General features: G+C 45.8%; 1 protein-coding gene across 1 annotated transcript; it reads right to left on the reverse strand.

Moving 5' to 3' along the window:
• Window positions 1-12,332: 12,332 nt before the first annotated feature.
• LOC129382024 (uncharacterized) lies at window positions 12,333-14,005 on the reverse strand. Its single transcript, XM_072284943.1, has 5 exons — window positions 13,754-14,005; window positions 13,324-13,393; window positions 13,187-13,243; window positions 12,927-13,042; window positions 12,333-12,473 (listed from the first exon to the last, which is right to left on the reverse strand). Exons 1-5 carry the CDS (start codon window positions 13,895-13,897, stop codon window positions 12,333-12,335), a joined length of 528 nt encoding a protein of 175 aa, XP_072141044.1. The 5' UTR covers window positions 13,898-14,005.
• Window positions 14,006-19,542: the final 5,537 nt, after the last annotated feature.

The following is a 19,542-nucleotide window of genomic DNA, read 5'->3' on the forward strand; positions in this document are numbered from 1 at the left end:
TGAAGTTCCCCCTGAACCGTTCTTTTGCGAAGGCGTTGACCTGCTTGGCCTTTTTCCGACGACAACTAGAGGGAATAAGCTGATCACCGTCGCTACTGATACGCGATAACAAAGGCGATGCCAACTAGTTGCGCAACAGGTGTCGGCAATTTTCTCCTCCACAACGTCATTCTCCACCACCTTGCACCTCGACAGTTACTTACAGGCCGCAGCCGCTCGTTCCTATCTCTAGTTGTGGACGACCTCCCCGGCTCATGTGCCACTGAGCAGAAGCTGTCCACCGCCTGCCACCCACAAACGAACGGTCTTACGGAACGTCTCAACCGAACAATTACAGAGGTGCTGTCGATGTACGTCTTCAACAATCACAGCGACTGGGACCCCACGCTACTAGTTTACGTGACGTTCCCGTACAGCTTGTCCCGACATGACACCGCAGGATATTCGCCCTTTTATGTTGAATCATATTGTGTAAACTAAAACTTGACGGTTACGCTATTGTTATCGGTGCTATCTACCGCCTTTAAAATTCCACCCCTGGCATTTTCTCGGCTATCAGTGATTATATTGCCGGACAAAAGCTTAACTGTTCTTAACTGGTACTTACCGGTTACTTTAATGCACGCACTATAGATTGGAATTCGATATTATCAACTGGCCGTAGTAGGATAATCCGATTCTTTAATTGACCTGTCAGTAGCTTTTTATCTATCGCAGCTGCTTGTCGATACAACGCGCGAAGATTCTGTCTTAGATCTTGTTTTTGTCAATGATGAGTTGGTAAAGAATGGTAATCAGTGCCGTGTTGTTAACGGAATTTCCGACTATAAGGCTGCTATTGCTCATCTAAATGTTGGTTGTATACCAGTACGACCAACGTTTAAAACTGTCCTGAATTTTGAGCGTGCTGACGACACTTCTATTATTGCTAAAGTTGCATAATGTTTTGATGATTTTGTGTCTTGTAGTGAACACTACAGCGTTGATATGTTGACTAACCAATTTTATAGTATAGTTAATGAATGTATAGCGCAATTTGTTCCTCAAAAGAGTATAAAACGTCATGCTACACGCCCATTGTATACCAGACCAATTATACAGCTCGAACGTCTCATTAAGCGACTGCGAAAACGACTGAATCCACACAATAATGACGGGGAGTCTCTAAATAAATTACTTAAATCTGAACGAAAAGCCAAAATGAGTAAAGCTAGAAAGTTCTATTTTAATACCTCATTACCCTCTTTTATGAAAAATAATCCACTTAAGTTTTGGAAAACCATCAACCCTGCTACCTCCTGCCTGTCATCCTTCGTAATAAATGATGTGTCCTGTTCGGACCCTTCGACAATCTCGGAGGCGTTTAATGGCTATTTCAGATCTATGTTTGGAGATGACAATGGTACCACACCCGACATTGGTATTATCCAGGAAATGGCTCCGTTTCCAAGAATTGAAATTAGCTATACCGGTATTTATAACCTTCTCTTGAACATCGACATTACTAAGGGTGCCGGACCGGATGGTATACCAAACACGTTTTTGAAGCGCTATGCAGAATGAAAGGCTCATTATCTAACCATAATATTTTGTAAATCATCAAGGACACGTACTGTACAGGCAATTTGGAAAATCGCCTATGTAATTCATGTGTTTAATTCGGGTAATAAGCAACTAATTTCCAACTACAGGCCTATCTCATTAACCTGTACTTGTTGCAAACTCTTAGAGCACATAATTCACAAACATGTCCTCCAGTATTTCACTGCTAATACCATATTGTCACAGGATCAACATGGTTTCCGCTCTGGTTTTTCTACAACTACTCAACTCGTTGAATTCACTCACGATATCGCTTCGGCTCTAAATAATCGAAGTCAGGTTGGTGCCATATTCATCGATTATAGCAAAGCGTGTTATGTGGTGTGCCACTGAAAACTTCTTCTTAGGCTCAGTAAAATTTTTAACGATGACAAAATACTTGGCTGGACAGCTGATTGTCTACATTTAAGTTCCCAATATGTTACTTTTAATCACGCGCAGTCATCGTCGGCCGCAGTCACTTCCGGGGTTCCGCAGAGCTCGGTCCTTGGGTCCCGGTTTTTCATTATTTACATTAGTGATGTCACACAGGTCATTAGGGACACACCAGTGAAACTGCGATATTACGCTGACGACTGCGTGCTCTATACCAAAGTAACAAACAGACGAGATCAAGAAGTTCTTCACAATGTATTTTCGTCCTTTTGTGGTTGGAGCAACGGGTGGCAAATGAGTATTAATTACCAAAAATGGTACAAATAAGTTGCACTAATAAAAAGCAGCCGTTAAGTTTCAGTTATAGCTGCAATGGTCACTACCTAAATTCTGTGAATACCTTCAAATATCTTAGAGTTACCTTCACCCAAACTTAAAATTGCACCTTCAGATTGAAACAATTTGGGCTAGGGCACTCAGGAAACTGGGGTATTGAAAGCGAACCCTCAAGTGCTCTACTAAGGACTACAAATGAACAGCTTATAAATCCTTCGTCAGACCACTACTAGAGTACGCCTCAGTGGTATGGGCACCATATACTGCACTTGACATTAGTAAACTTGAAGCCATACAAAAGAAAATATAGTTCTTTTTTCGCCAATATGACTGCAACTTTTCTTCCTCATCTCACGCATGCGCATTATCGATAGAACCTTTGGCTCATCGACGCACACTTGAACGTATCACTTTGCTACATAAGATAGTACAAGGCCAAAGTTGCATTCATGCACCGATTTCTTCCAGTCATCCCACTGGGCGTTCCACGCGCCGTTCCCACCCACTTAATATTGTTCCTTTCCAGTATTTTGTAAATTGTTTTAAGTATTCCTTTTTTCCAAGTGCTGTTGAAATTTGGAACAACCTAGCTGGTTCCTTGCGGGAAAAACCTAATGAACGGTTTGTGAAAGAATTGTCTATCCACATTTTGTCAGTACGTTTCAATTCATTGTATGCCATATGCGAAGATTGTGGGTTTGGTTCGCACCTGCGGCAATTTGTTTTTTCATCCACTTAAATTTCCATTTATTTATCGCTTCTTTGTTTCATTTATTAAGCACAAGTAATTTCGCCTATGTTGTCCTTGATGTCAGCGTTTGGTGGCTTCTTATGATATTTCATTGTATGTTGTTTTGACCTAGTGTCTCGTGTATCCACTCCTGCTATGTCTCATTTATCGAGGCAGCAGTATCTGTAAATAAAATAAAAATAAATTAATTATCTTTTGTATGGTAGCGGACCCACATTGCCGTTTGACACCCTCCTCCCTTCTGTGCCGCGTGTTGCAACTGAGTACGCTCGTGAAGTCATTGATAGCGCTCACATGGCTCGTCAAGTCGCCCGATCTCGTTTACTAGCCTCGCAGCATATACAAAAAGAGTGTTATGACCGCTGCAATCACGATGTTAAGTTCGCGCCAGTTGCTTGGTTGCTCCTCTGCCCACCATGTCGTCGGGTTGGCCTCTCCCAGAAGCTTCTCTCTCGCTACACAGGGCCTTATGAAGTCCTACGCCAGGTTAACGAAGTAAATTACGAGATTTCGCAGCTACACTTTGATGCACCCTCAGGTCAGACGCCTGTTAAAGTCGTGCACGTTTCGCGGCTGAAGCCATACTTCTCTCGCAATTTTTCGCCTACCATGCGCCGAGACGGCGCTCCGCCACCCGGGGGTCCCGTTACGGAAGGATGAAAGCAGAGAGAGGAAGAAGATCGGAGACGCTGGCTGCTGCGTATTGTTGTTGGGCAGCCATGTTAACTACTCTGACTCATCCTGTATATATAGTGTAAATATAGTCTTTCTATACTCCCCACAACCCCATAACAATAATATAATGTATTGCAACACAATAAAGAATTATGCAGCGTGTGCCACGAAACCTGGGCGTCGCACCAGTCGCATTGTTGAAATCGCAATCATGTGAAATGGGCCCTCTAAAAATCGCATAGCGACGCGTGCGACGGCACCGATTTTCGTCATTGCAGTCACAGCGTGGGAAACAGCCTTTAGAGAACTCCCAGAGCAGTTTCTACGTGAATTTTTTTTACAGCGCAGCTATTAAGCCCCAACCACGGGCACACGTCCGAAAGCTTCGGCACGCGCCGAAGCGTCAAAAGCGTCGGTCGGGAACAAGGCGAAGCGTAACTACGCGCAGCGATTATGTCGACTGCTGATGCTAGAAGATCGCCGACACGAGGCGAAGCTTCGCTGGCGCGCACCAATGAGAGGCTACGACGCATTGGCGGCGTCAACCAATCGGAGGCTGCGAAGCCTCCAGATGCTATGCCTATGATGGCCGCCATGCGAAGGCGCCAACACCAACGATCGTACGAATTCTTCGGACGTACGACGCGCGCGACATTATTCCTGAAAGACAATGTTGTAATAGTAGGCCCACAACGACACGACCGACGACCATGGGTTGTGGCAGTGCGACGTGGATCCGAAGCGACTTCGAACCACCCCGACTAATCCAACCAGCCCACTGGGTTCCACCGGGCTCAGTGCGATCGTCTGCTAAAATAGCCAACCAAATAACGAATACCGCAATGTCTGTGCATGTTGATGTGTATTTTTTGTGCTCAAAACAAATAGAAACATGTTTACGAACTCCGAAGTCTGGATAATCAGCACTCGACTACCGTCCATGTTGTTCACGTTACGCGTAGGCCTAGCGCATCTATCGAGTTCGTAACTGGCGAGTCAACGAGCCCAGCTGAGAAACTCTGTCGAAGGAAATGAATTTTCAGCTTCGTTTGGTACTGCAGCGATTTAAGATGTGGCACTCCGGACTTCGTGTGGTGTGTGATGCGGTGAATGAGCCGTACGGAACTTCGTGTGGTCAACCGCGGCGTGTTTCGTGTGGTCTCAGGTAACTCAAGTTGAAACGGGCGAGCTCTGTGCTGTTTCCAGTGGCAAAGATAACTTTCAAAAGCGAAAGTCCCTAGTAGTTGAAGAATGGGAAGTACGTATAAATCATCAGTCATGCCGTCCATTTCATCTGACAGTGCGCTCGTCTATTCGGCATGGGAATCCACTTCAGTACAAATTCACTGTACTCCTTCACTCACTTCTTACAAGTGCATGCATCGTTTGGACTAGTTGGGGATAAATATCTCGTGCAGCACTCAAGAACACTGATGCACTGAAGCATACGTGACAGCGCAGTCATGTTTGAGTCAGTGTGTCCTTATACTTGAGCACTGCAATAAGAAATGTTATGTCTGCAACGTGTGCACCGTGTGTAGCGCATAGTAGGCACTGCAAGAACTATGCTTGTAGCAGCATAAACCTGGATTGCTGCGACGCCCGCTTCAGAAGCAGCAAGTACTGAGTCAATGAAACTGTAATTGATTTTTTATCTCACTTTTTGTTTATGGAAAGTGTAGATGATGTGAGTGCATTGCGTGAGTGCAGTCGGTATACTTAAACTGCTGGAATCCCATCACCTTCTACTAAATGTTTCTTGCTGCGATACTATAAATTGTAGTCAGGACAAAGATCTACTCAAAACCAAGTTAATAATACCTCTGCGCAGAATGTGTTTGACTAACAAGTTAACACTTCCACAACAACAATATGCCAATGCACAGCATATGTGCTTGCAATAAATACATTCCGTAAAGGTGAAGGACTGGTTCTACAATAACAAACTTTCTAGTAGCACTGCAAGAAGTGCTGCCATGCGTATCAGCCACAACAAAGTTGCTGCACGTCCAACCTACTTCCTTGGAGGCACCTCTATAAAGATTGCTTGGGCTCTTCCCATTCTGGATGTAACATTCAGCTCTTCTCTCAACTTTTCCGTATATGTCACCAGCACTGTGTATAAGCATCAGCCCATTCTCAAATTTGTGCCCCGTGTCTCCCTTCCCTGATGACCTGAGCTTTTCCGAGCACTCTACACTTTTATCATTCTGTCACGACTTGAGTACAGCTCTTCAGTATAGCCCCCGTACCAAACTCGCGACGCTAAGAAACTTAAGCTTGCTCAGCGCCGGACAACCGGCACTCTCTACTCCCGTCTTTTCGGTTGTCACAAGCTCATTCATGCCAGCCTACGAGGATTGCCTCAAATCCTGCAATTGCACACCCCGTAATACCTGCACAACATTGAACTAGTCTATTCTGCAAGGTGCTTGAGGGCTCTATGGACAGCACTCATCTTTCTTCTTCAGTCCGTCTCAACAAGTCGTCAGCACAGCCTAAGCCGCATCACGCATGTATGGCCCGACACCACAGCTCCATGATTATATCTGACATACAGAGCTTTCTCCCCACCCCCCTGGCCATTTGGACTCCCCTTCCTTTCGACCGGACTGAATTGGCCTTCCTACGTGTTGTGCAGCTGTCGACTATGTGCGTGTGCCGTGCTCTGTGGTTGAGCAAGTGTGTCTGTGCGTGTGTGTGTTCGCATACTTGAAGGGGAATGGGGTGTCTTCTGCACCCTGCAAATTCCTGGTCTAGATGGCTGGCTATCGACACTCTAGCACACATGCATCATCTTTTTTTGTAGTCTGCATTGCTATGTTACCACTAAGATTATTATTATTATTATTAGAATCATCACTACGACCACATTGATTTTGTTGAAGCCAGTGTGACACATAATATTTCTGGTGCTTCGTGCGCTCTCACTCTTCTAAAGAGAGTGCCAAATTTGTATGTGTTCTTGATGAAGATGGTGTTGTCTTGAACACTGCTGATGCCTTTGCCGATCACTTCTGTTCGCTATATGGTGTCAAATATGCTTCAAGTAACCTTCTTTCTCTGTCTGGCATGGTGTGTACGCTATCAGTCAATGAAAGCCTTGTTTTCGAGTGTGTGAACGGCCTCAAATCTTCCCTTTGTTGTGGTGCTGACGGTATTTCTTCCGCAGAGCTGAGGACGAATGGAAGCATACTTGTTCCCTGTTCTCACAAGCATCTTCAATAGTTCCCTAAAGTCTAGTACATTTTCTTGCACTCGGTAGGTAGCATCGACATTACCCGTGCACAAATCGGGCACTAGGGGTGCGATCTTGTACGCGTTCCAAAATAGAACGGAGGCGGACCGTTCCATCGAGCCGCACACGATTGGTCAATTTGAGCCGCGACGAATGCCATGACGTCAATTGTCACGTGAGCCGTGACGTCTTGCTGCTCATAATTATTCCGTGTCGTCTGCTAACGGACGAACGCCACGGAACGGACGGAGAGTCCGTCCGGAGCGATAGAACGGATTAGAACGGCTACCAGACGGCTTGGATTGGATTAGAACGTAAGTGCTTGGAACAGTTAGCATCTTTCGTATCCGGGTCGATCCGATTCCGCGTTCCAACAGTTGGAGAACATGGCGTTTTTCTCTGCCGTGCCTTTTCGTGTCGCCTGTGCGGCTGCTGCAGTCGCGCAGAGACGACGACCCGAGGTAGATGATGCATTTGAAGAGTTGACGGAAGAAGAGTTCCGACAGTATTTTCGTCTGTCCAAACGAACAGTGCGTAGCTTGTGCGACGAGCTTGACCCTATCATTGGATGCCAGCGAGCCAGTGGCCTTTCTACAGAAAGGAAGGTGTTGTGCGCGCTGCGATTCTTCGGCACCGGAAGCTTCCAGAGGAGCGTTGGTCGCGAGGAACACGTAGGCATGGCACAGTCGGCCGTGAGCAGCACCATTCACGAGGTGACGGAGGCCATCATTTCCGTGTCTGCCCGGCGAAAGTTGGTGGACTTTCCATTAACACCGGCTGCCAAGGATGAGGCAAAGGCGGCGTTTGCGCGACGCGGCGCCATTCCAGGCGTGCTAGCGTGCGTCGATGGCACATTGATCGCCATTATGAAGCCAGAAGGACTCAGCCCGGCTGACACGGCGAGCTTCATGTCGAGAAAGAGTTATTACGCCCTGAACGTCATGGTCGTAAGTACCGTTGGAATGTTTTACTTCAAACTGTGGTTGCCATTTTTACTCGCCCATAGTTGCAATTGTTCGGTTTAATGCCCAAGCTGGCATAACAAGTAATGTAACGATTAAAAGAGGACATGCGGGGAACTGTTTACGAGCTCGTTGAAATCTGACATGTCGGGAGTAATGATGAGTGCCATGTGTTGTGCATAATCAGTCTGCCGTTCCAAAATTGTGTTTTAAATGGGCAGCAGTCGTAGCAGAAATGGATACACTGTAGGGAAGACACGATGGAAGCATTTTGAACACGGAAGTACTTACAACCATTGCATGGGCTGGCTTTGGCTCGTATGGGGGTTCTTGCGCAATATCGGGCCTCGAGTTTTCATTTAGCTATCAATTACTTCGAACCATAGGCGTCCACATAAGGGGGGGTGGCGCATTGCCCCCCCCCCCCCCAATTGCAAGACCCTGTGCACGCCTATGGCTGAAACAGTCTGCTACTTGTACCAGCGTACGTGTATTCTTTTGTGCATATGAATGGCAAAACGGATTTCGAGCATATCTGCAGCGCTATATTGTATTGATCCCCATTGCAGGTTTGCAATGCGGAACTTCGCATTCTTGTTGTGGACCCCCGGTTCCCTGGTTCGTGCCATGACTCTTGGGTGCGGCAGCGTAACCCGCTGCGTGCACGCCTAGCCGCACAACTGCAGCCTGGCGAGTATCTGCTTGGTTAGTATTCGTAATGCGTACCCCTAACTAGGGCAGAGCACTCAGCTGTCACTTTCTGTAATAGGAGACTCAGGATATCCTCTCGAGCCATGGCTGCTTGTTCCAGTACCTGGCAGCCATGCCGGCACCACCTCTGAAGGCCACTACAACCAGGAGCACGCATCCATGCGCAATGTTGTGGAGAGATGTATCGGGGTGTTGAAAAGCAAGTTCCGCTGCTTGCAGCGCTTTCGGACACTGCTGTACAGCCCCGATAGAGCAGCGCGAATCATTTATGCATGCGTTGCTCTCCATAACATTGCCTTGGAGGCGGGCGACTGGACATTGGAGGATTATGGTGGGGAAGTGCCACCAGCTGAGGAGCCAGAGGAGCCAGGACACATCCAGGTGCTGGCACCACAAGACGTGTTCCTCAGAGGAAGGCAGCAGCGCAGCGCAGTTGTCAACCTTTTCTGAAGGACACAGGAATGGTGAGTTTTCATAATACATAATTTATTTATACAAAGTGCAGTGCCCTTAGGCTATCACAGGGGTGTGTTTGTACAGCGGAAAATACATTTAAAAATTTGTATACACGACAAGTGCACCTCCATACGAATGGTCAGTGTTCCCAATCCACACATCCAACAGATGATAATTTAAACACAAACGAAGTACACTTCGTTTCGCCAAAGACTTGAAAAATTATAGACCGATCAGCTTACTGTCCGTTGCCTACAAAGTATTTACTAAGGTAATTGCAAATAGAATCAGGAACACCTTAGACTTCCGTCAACCAAAGGACCAGGCAGGATTCTGTAAAGGCCACTCAACAATAGACCATATTCACACTATCAATCAGGTGATAGAGAAATGTGCGGAATATAACCAACCATTATATATAGCTTTCATTGATTACAAGAAAGCGTTTGATTCAGTCGAAACCTCAGCAGTCATGGAGGCATTGCGGAATCAGGGTGTAGACGAGCCGTATGTAAAAATACTGAAAAATATCTATAGCGGCTCCACAGCTACTGTAGTCCTCCATAAAGAAAGCAACAAAATCCCAATAAAGAAAGGCGTCAGGCAGGGAGATACGATCTCTCCAATGCTATTCACAGCGTGTTTACAGGAGGTATTCAGAGACCTGATTGGGAAGAATTGGGCATAAGAGTAAATGGAGAATACCTTAGTAACTTGCGCTTCGCTAATGATATTGCCTTGCTTAGTAACTCAGGGGACCAACTGCAATGCATGCTCACTGATCTGGAGAGGCAGAGCAGAAGGGTGGGACTAAAAATTAATCTGCAGAAAACTAAAGTAATGTTTAATAGTCTCGGAAGGGAACAGCAGTTTACGATAGGTAGCGAGGCACTGGAAGTGGTAAGGGAATACATCTACTTAGGACAGGTAGTGACTGCTGATCCGGATCATGAGAGTGAAATAATCAGAAGAATAAGAATGGGTTGGAGTGCGTTTGGCAGACATTCGCAGATCATGAACAGCAGGTTGCCATTATCCCTCAAGAGAAAAGTTTATAACAGCGGTGTCTTACCAGTACTCACGTACGGGGCAGAAACCTGGAGGCTTACGAAAAGGGTTCTACTTAAATTGAGGACGACGCAACGTGTTATGGAAAGAAGAATGATAGGTGTAACGTTAAGGGATAATAAAAGAGCTGATTGGGTGAGGGAACAACCACGAGTTAATGATATCTTAGTTGAAATCAAGAAAAACAAATGGGCATGGGCAGGACACGTAATGAGGAGGGAAGATAACCGATGGTCATTAAGAGTTACGGAATGGATTCCAAGGGAAGGGAAGCGTAGCAGGGGGTGGCAGAAAGTTAGGTGGGCGGATGAGATTAAGAAGTTTGCAGGGACTACATGACCGGGGTAGTTGGAGAAGTATGGGAGAGGCTTTGCCCTGCAGTGGGCGTAACCAGGATGATGATGATGAAGTACACTTATACAAAGAATCCTTTAAATAGAATGCCACGGCCGTGGAAACAATTGTACCCTCGCCACTATGCAAGAGTCTCCAAGGCTGCCACTTATTAACAGTAGTACTCGCGAAGCAGTCGTAAGGCAATGCTTCATGCCCCTTCATCTGTGAAGAACTGCATTCGCTGCTGCTCCCAAGCTAGCATTGTCTTATGCAATATGCACACCACAAAGTACTTCTTCCCTAGTGGAACATGAAACGCGGTAGCAACGTGAAAGTGCAGCCTTTTCTTTAAATATCACATGAAATATGAAATAAAAACATCCCTTGACCCATCATAGTCATGACAGACTTGATGGAAGCAATGCATATGATTGGCACTCTGTACTCATGGTCACCATCAGCAAAAGGTGCGAAAAATGTTCATAAAGCACATCAGAATGAACGCAACCGCCGCATCCTGTGCATTTTGACGCTCAGTGTACGTTGGTAGGAGTGAGGCAATATGCTTGCTAGCCATCTCTTGTGCTAGGTGTATCAAAACTTCTGTGCAAGCATGAATACGCAGGCGAGGCAAGCAAGTAACGCGTAATGAATGCGGATTCAAACACAAACAAAATGTAACGCCGAGTGTAGTGACAGCATTATACTCGTCACATCATGTCCAAATGGGTAGATGTAAATTAACGTAAAAGTGCAAAAAATAGATAGGTCAACTTTATCACACTATGATGACAAGTACATCACAAACCTTGTAGTACAACATGCTTCAGGTAGCAAAGCATGTGACAACATTGCAACATCAGCATCACACAATTCTTTTTCACCACGGCATGTAAAACTTGCAATTACATTTACGTGACCTTGCAAGAAAGTATGACTATCCCACGTATGTCCATTCCCTTGTCAGTGTTATGAGTCACTGACTAGAAGCATTCATTTCTCGGCAGCAATTGTAGTGCGATGCTAAACAGGTGAATCATAATTGTAAAAAGCTGAGTGCACTTGCCAGCTGTGATGAAACATGTTACATAAAACATGAATAATTGGCTCTGCAATCTCACAGCACCCAGAAAGTGTCATGCGTGAAAGTTATTCTTGCAATGACTCCCTTGGAACGAAAACTAGAGGAAACCAATCACTGGTGTGGTGCAATGATGGTCATTTTCATTTTGAAACTATGCAACTTAAAGAGTGACTAGTTTGGTGCTCTGAAAAAAAGACATTGTAGTCGTTGCACCTTAGCCTCACTGTGCCGAAATGAAAATATCACAGTGCAAACACTATGCGGTAACGCTTCATAATGAGTGCAGTAAGCTACAACACAGTGAAGCAATATAAATATCGCATTACAAAACCCATACACAGAAATCGACAACTATTTGTAACGATTCCAGTGTGAATGACTAGGCGCCTTCGAAATGTGTAAATAAAAAAAGCACGCTGGCATTGCAGCTGGATAAGCATAAATAAAAAGAGGCAAATACAACAGAACAAAAATGGGTGCGCGCATTGCACCTCTCAACCTAAAAATCCTCTATTACTCAAAGGAAACTCAAACAACAGAACAAAAATGGGTGCGCGCATTGCACCTCTCAACCAAAAAATCCTCTATTACTCAACGGAAACTCAAACAACAGAACAAAAATGGGTGCGCGCATTGCACCTCTCAACTAAAAAATCCTCCTCTATTATTGAAAGGAAACTCAAACAATAAATAAACAAAACAAACGGAACTGGTGAAACAAATGAATAAAATGATAAATTAATGTCTCGCTTGCTGCAGGTGCTCAGTGATGTCCTGCGCTATGGCGCGCACCTGCTCCAGGATCCCCTCCTGGGCTGCTGCCGTCCGCTCTGCCGCGACAGCGAGGCGGGTTGTGGAGGCCTCGATTCTGCGCAGCACCTGGAATGAATAATCATGGTGGAACTGTTCGCATCAGTTGCTGATTACTCGCAACCAGCTCACGGCTGCAAGCTGCTGTTGTGAAGAATTGCAACGTGCACAACGATTCCCTCTCTGCTGAAGAGCCACTGGCCTGATGGCATCCTTTGGCAGTGTCAAGCGTCGCGTACAAGCTATGCCCTCTTCGTTTGGACAGACAAAGACCTGCTGGAACTACTCTTCCGTCATCTACTCTAATGCATCTCTCACCATCAAACAGCCCTTTTCAGGGCTAACCAACTTTTCGTCCGGCGGCTGATCGTTGGCAAGACACGTTACCGAGCCCTCTATACAACGCATATTTCTTGTTTACATCCCAAGCTGATTTGTTTTTCAGATTCATGATTTACTTATAACAAAGCATAAAGAATATTTATGTCCTTCATGTAAAATGACACCAAAGGGCCTACCAACCTGCAGCACCTCGTCGCCCTGTTCCAGGCTGCGGGCGCACTGCGACGACATCGTCGTCAGGGTATCCACCCGTCGCGGTCGCTGTCGACGTGGTGGCCGAACAGGGTGCTGCAACACTGAAAACATACAGCATTTTCTACAGTTGCACTGCATTTTATTGTACGAATAAAAGTGGCTATGGCCATGTTATGGCTTATTGGGCTAGTTCGGTAAAATACAAGAGCTCATTTTATTTAACAGCTTGAGGATCAATAACTTACCAGGTGCAGCGGCCACCCTTTCGGCAGGCGCCGCGCCGCGCGGTGGATCCTCTGCCGCTGTAGAGTAAACACATTAATGTTTACGAACTGCACACACAATTGGCGATAATTAAAACACTCATTCCTCTTATGCTTACGTGTCGCTGTGCTCACGCCCGCAGCCTCGTCTTGCACGACGACTTCCATCGCGCAGGTGGGGACGTCAGCCTGCTGGAAAATGTCATAAGCGTGGCTATTTGTTACAATGCCTACGTTGCAAGTTTTCGTACTAATTTGCGAAAATATTGTGCAATTATTGAGTGCTTAATGATCCCATGTGTTACCGTCCTCGTGCACTTCCGCGAAGGCATTTTAATTCTGTGTTAATCACTTAACCCCCCATTTCCCGAAAACGCAGCCAACTGAGATTCTAGTTGATTAACCTACCTGCTTTTCCGTTCTCTCCTACGCTATTTTCCTGTTCACCAACGGTGTCGCGTTCTGCTAAAGGTAGCACTTACAGATAATGGCAAACTCTAAACCGGCACCATTCAGGAACCCATGATATTACGGCGGCAGTGTGCTTACCTCTTGGTAGGGGAGGTCGGTCACACCGTGGAGGCGGACCGTCCCGGTGAGCTCCAGGACTCGGCCATGAAAGCCACGTAGCCGCCCCCCTCCTGTGCTTCTGAAACTACACGCCAATGTCGAAGGACAAATCGCCCAGGCCATTGGAAGGTCACTCACCTTTGTTCTTGGGCAAGTGCGGCAGCGTTGCGGCGGGCCTCGAACACCTGCTTCCGCCACCACTCTTGCCACTGCTCGGTGGTTTTCACGACGGGGCCTTGAGTGTTGAGCTGGTCGGCTAGCTGCTGCCACAGCCGTCGGCGGTCGCCAGCAGTGAAGCGCGGCCCCAGCTCGCTGGATCTTATAGCCAGCTGGGTATGCGCTTCCATGAAGGCGACCACCGTCTCCTTCTGAGCCTCCGACACGCGCGGCCCCTTCGCCGGTGCTTATAGGTTAAGCGCCATGGCTTCAACTGAACGACTGAACCAACCGCTTCAAAATTCGCGCCGTGTGCGTGAAACGGGGTGGTAGCTAGCGCCATCACTAAACGTTTCGCAAAACTGCGACACCACCTAGCGCCATTTGAAGACATTAACCGCAATATTTTGTTTCAGTCGTTTTCCATTCCAAATTGAATCATTGAAAAGCAACACCAACACATTTTGCTAGTCACTCATAATAGCAAAATATTTCTCAACATGTTGCAAACGCTTCTCAATATATTATACGGTCCCCAAGCAGACGTCAAAAGCGTGACGCAGGCTTCCACTTCGCTCATTGGCTGTTTGCTTCCTCTCGTTCTCGCGAACACTGCGAACCGCCTATTTCGTGACGTTTAGAACGGAGGCGGTCCGTTCTATTTTGGAACGCGTACAAGATCGCGCCCTAGATGTGCAGTTACTAACTGCCGGCCAATATCTATCCTCTGCAGTGCGTCAAAAGTGTTTGAATGGGTATTCGATTCCTTGCTTTCTGTTAGTGCTAAGAGCATTTTAATAAATAAACAGCATGGCTTTGTGCGCCGATGACTTAAAACTATTTGAGACTATCAACAGTATTCACCACTACATCAACCTCCAAAAAGAGATGTTTTCACTCTTAAACTGGTGCAGAATAATCAGTACTCTTAAATGCTTCCAATACTATGGCATTAAGTTATGTGCGGAAAACACACCACGTTAAATTTTCGTACACCCTAGGGGATGCTCTACTCCTTAGGATCGATGAAATAAGATATTTTGGTGTCTGCTTCGACAAAATGCTAAGCTTCTCTTCACATAGATAATAACACATGTCCTTCACACTCTTGGAATTGCATGTCGCATATTGCATGATTTCCATTCACCTGTTGTGTTTTTGAAATTCTGCTGTGTGCCTTCCACTACTAGAATGTGCCTCTGTAGGAGGGGATGCAACTTGCAAATCTAATTCTGACCTCATTGAAAGCGTCCAGAATAAATTAATATCTATCTTCAAGCACCACTTTTGCCATTCTAGCGACCACAGTTGAGCCTTCTCAAATATACCTGAAGTCGCACCTCAAGATTGAAGACCGAATTAATCACACATTTTGTTCCTGTATGAGGGGGTCCATGAGATTATACATTCGCGAAAGTTTCTTGATCATATGCATTTGGTCGTGCTGCAACAGTATACCAGGCAGCATTCCACATTCTTTGCCTGGCCTTGTTGCAAGGCTGTGCTATATATGACTCGACTCCAAAACACATAATAAGAAGTGTGCCTGTATTGACATACTTCAGAGTTCATTTCCTATAATTTGTGCATCCCTAGATAATCCTGTATCATTACCTCTCTTTTACTTTTCCTCGTTTTCTTTTTTCCCTATTTGTTTCTCTATCGATTGTTTTTTTTTTGTCTACCACATTCATGTTTTCTGTACATTTTCTCTCGTATATTACTCGTTAATTGCACCAGTACGAAGCGAAGGCTCTCCTGCTGTTCCTACGCCTTACAATAAACATTTGAATGATTCATTATTACCTCAGTATAAAATTGTGCTTTTTTGTATGTGCTAGCATATTATTTCACCGCAGTAGCTTTTGTGCAATTTGAAAAGGCATGAATTAAGAAACTGTAATAATATGCAATGTGTCTCATCGTGTGCACTGTGCTATTAATTTCTTCTGAGTTTTAATAATGGTTGGTTATTATTGCTACTGTATCCAGTGTTGTGCAATAAAATAATATGCTACAAGAATTATTACGTGCCTCACAGAAGAAACTGAATATATCCTTCTCAGTCAGAACATCAAAGTAGGGTGAAAACAGTGCACCGTTCTTTCTTTTTTTGTGTGGTGACAAAGTGTATAAATTGTGAAAATAACCTGTTTATATATATATTTATTATAATATGCAAATAAGCTGCCCCCATACGTTCGAATAAGCGCTTCACTAGACCGATTTGGCAAAGGGTAATGAAAGACGCCTATTAAAACCCTCTGATTCTCAAGCTAGTATTATCTGACGGCATGTCATTTCATTAATGTCCAGAAAGACAAACTTCGCATGTTGAAACCAGTTAAAATGGAACGTGGTCTTTACACTTTGAAAATGTCTTCCACTAATACACTCGATGTGAAGGCCTCCCGATCAAAATCCTAGATTAATAAATGTGGTGGTCCATGGGCAAGATTTGACAGAATCAAGAATCGGGAGGAGACAACCTACGAATTACGTAAATTACGTATTGTTTCTTTTTTTATGAGGGCTACAGGTGTTTAAATTCTTTTTTGCTGATTTTCTCAGAACCACTTTTTGACTTTTCTTTCATGCACCAGCAAGCATAATTATAGTGACGCGAATACTTTATGTGTATCTGGTGACCGTATTTCCCCGGCTAAGAAATGTTAAACGTTATCGCTCGCTGCACGATGCGCCTGAACTTATCGGATGTTTCGCGAATGTTATCGATGGTTCTGTCGGTTGTCTGTTGTCGACGAATCTTGTTAATCTGATTGCATACGTACGCGCCACGAATTGTGCAGTAGTTTCTGGAAGGCGCGCAGAGCTTTCGACGACTGATGTATGCAAACCGACGCACTTGACCCGCAGAATAGATTTTCCACGGTTGCCGACATTGCTCACCGCTATCGTTGCGATTGAGTATGCATCATTTTTACCTGTCACTACTATGTGACATTATTTCCGACACAGATTTTTTCAATGATACTTTGCATGCCTAATTCTCACACAGTTGGCAGTGCAATGATCCTCCAAAAAGTGAAATGGTACGACAGTTTTTGATATCATATGGCTTCGTCATGCAGGTGTTTGTAAAGTGATCTTGTACACAGACGACGTGCGAGCGCGAGCGCTGCTGTCGATATTTTGTGCAGTATTGTTACTTCAAAAATAAAAAAAAAAACTGTTGTTGCAGGCGTACATCATTATTCAAACGTGTTTTTCATATCTGAAAGAGCATACAGATCACTAACTTATTGCTTGAAGCTTAGTTTACAGCAGGCTATTTGAGGCCATACTTTGACGGATCAAGACAGAATAGTCCAGCAACAGTGCGCCGCAGCCGAAGAGAGCTTCGGCGGGCGTCAGAGCTAAGTTCCATCTAAATAGGTCGCGAAGCTTGGAACGAAAAGCGCACCAAAACCTATCGCCAAAGATATCAGTGAGTGATGTACGATTTACGTGCGACTAGATGAGGGGGGGGGGGGACAAACACTGAAACTAGAAAACGTATGCGAAAAAAATGTTGGAAAATTTTTGGTCACACTACTGTCATACGAGTAAATATTCCATTTCAAGTATTTTTGCTGTGCCAAAACAACAAATCGCAATGTTTTCTATTTCTGCATTTATTAGTTCGTTCTCGGTTACCCCTACCAACCAGTGAATCTGGTCCAAGACTTGGCAAGGCTGTGCAAACCAGCTACTATGTCGTGCGGAATTGCGTTGCTCGCTTGAACGCGGCAGTTTCGTCCGAGTTTTTTTCTTTTTTTTTTATTCACTTGCGCGTCTGTTCTAAGTGTGGCGTGCGCACCACTTCAAATTTTGCGTGACCTAGCGCACAGCATTCATTGGCGAAGCGTGTGCGTGCAGGTTTTTTGTTGTGCAAGTTCACGCTGCGGTATCCGACGTGCTTGTCTCGTCGTGACGATATATGCGGAACGCTCCACGAAGAAACGTCGCGCTTGTTCGTTTACTCTCCGTAACACATGCTCTCAGTCCGACGGGCAGCAGAATTAGTAAGTCGAATGTTTACTTACTGATAATGTGGGGCAATATTGCCAGATAACTGTTGCATATTAATAGATGATGTCGCAAGGAATGACGAATGATTCTGTGAAGAGGATCTGCATATGTTGCTATACATTACGACTGTCTGCTGGCCAGAGTACTTTTCATGCATTCAAACATGTTTTGTTTGGTCCATTATATTGGTTGCATTATTCTAGACAAATAAATGTGAAGTCGCTTTTGAAAGCTCTGTGGAAGAGTAATTTATTTCCATCCTATTCGCTCACTTTCCAAAAAACGCTGCTGGAGCAATTGCCGTCAATAAGAGGCTAATTATGTTCCCATTAAGACATACGCCACTCGTATAGTTAAAAGACACGCTGACGTTTCAGCTGAGGCGAGTCGCAAGCTCTTCTCAGCCTCAAAAGAAAAAAACAACTTCTAGCGTAGTGGTCGAAAGGCTGGACACAAAAGAAATTCAAACACTCGCGCCAAGCAGCGTAAGATCATGACGTCACTGCAATTTCCGGTTGTGACGTCACTTTCTGTATTTTTTATTTTTGGCTTGCTGTTACTTGTCCCCACCATAGAGTTTCATAACTATTGTATGAAACTCCATGGTTGCCACGATACGTAGATAGCGATGGTTGCAACGAGTCGCCATTTTCTTGACATGTGGGCTTCAATGGAAGCTTCGCTACGAGTTTGCATATACCTTGTGAGAGCTTGTGTCCCGTGGTTGCGTGCCCTCTTCCTCGGACCAACGCGAAGCGAAGCGTTCGCTTGTCAGCGAAAGCCGAATCTTTCCGACGCGTGGTTGGGGCATTAGGCGCCCGTTTCTGCGGCGAGAGTCGGCGTTACTTGTGAACGAGCACAGCGAAAGATGAGAGCGAACGCCGCGTAAAGCCCGGAATACATGGGGCGAATAACTGGCGTCCGAGCGACGAACTTCCTTGGGCGGCGAACGCCCGACAGCCGGCGTCCAAAAATTTGACGGCCGCCGCCGACCTGCCTGTCCAAATATTTTCGTCGGGCCGCCGGAAGCGTCGAGCGCGCAGCGGCGGACGACAGCCAATCGGGAGGCGCCAGTTCCGGTCGCTAGACATGCTGGTCTTTCGCGCGCGGGCCTTTTCTCGTCTTCTGCAACCACGTTGGTGTCTGCGCTAGTGTTGGTGTATTTTTCAATTATAAAAGCGGTATATGCCACCTTAAAAAGCGTTTATATTTCTTTCATCATTTACCACAACGCGTATGCTAAGTCTGCAGCCTCATGTATTGCTATGCAGCGCATCTTCGATGTCTTGCCGCCGCGCCCCTGTTCGCCGCGCCGCGTTCGCCGTGACAATTCGCTCCATGTAGCCCGCGCTTAACGCGGGGAATGAAGGCGACAGCAAAGTGGGGCGAGGAAGTGGAGAGGAGGGTGCAGGCAGAAAGCGGAGGAGGGTACGGCGAACGGTTGAACTGGAAAGCGGAGTACCGGCGGCGACCAGGCATGGGGTGTGCGTGAAAAAAAAAAAAGCGCTGACGTGTGCTTCGGACCCACTGCGCAAGCGCTACTTCGCGCGCGGTGCTGCTGCCGCTAGAGAATACGCTCC

This window comes from Dermacentor andersoni, chromosome 10 (assembly GCF_023375885.2).
Source record: "Dermacentor andersoni chromosome 10, qqDerAnde1_hic_scaffold, whole genome shotgun sequence".
Taxonomy (NCBI): domain Eukaryota; kingdom Metazoa; phylum Arthropoda; class Arachnida; order Ixodida; family Ixodidae; genus Dermacentor; species Dermacentor andersoni.

Bases quoted from the DNA above. Each gene is read 5' to 3' on its own strand.
- LOC129382024 (XM_072284943.1), bottom strand. From the start codon at position 13,897: ATGGCCTGGGCGATTTGTCCTTCGACATTGGCGTGTAGTTTCAGAAGC. The intron at 13,394-13,753 runs GTAAGCACACTG...ATTTTCCAGCAG, and splicing joins CCGACCTCCCCTACCAAGAG to GCTGACGTCCCCACCTGCGC. The intron at 13,043-13,186 runs GTAAGTTATTGA...GTATGTTTTCAG, and splicing joins AAGGGTGGCCGCTGCACCTG to TGTTGCAGCACCCTGTTCGG.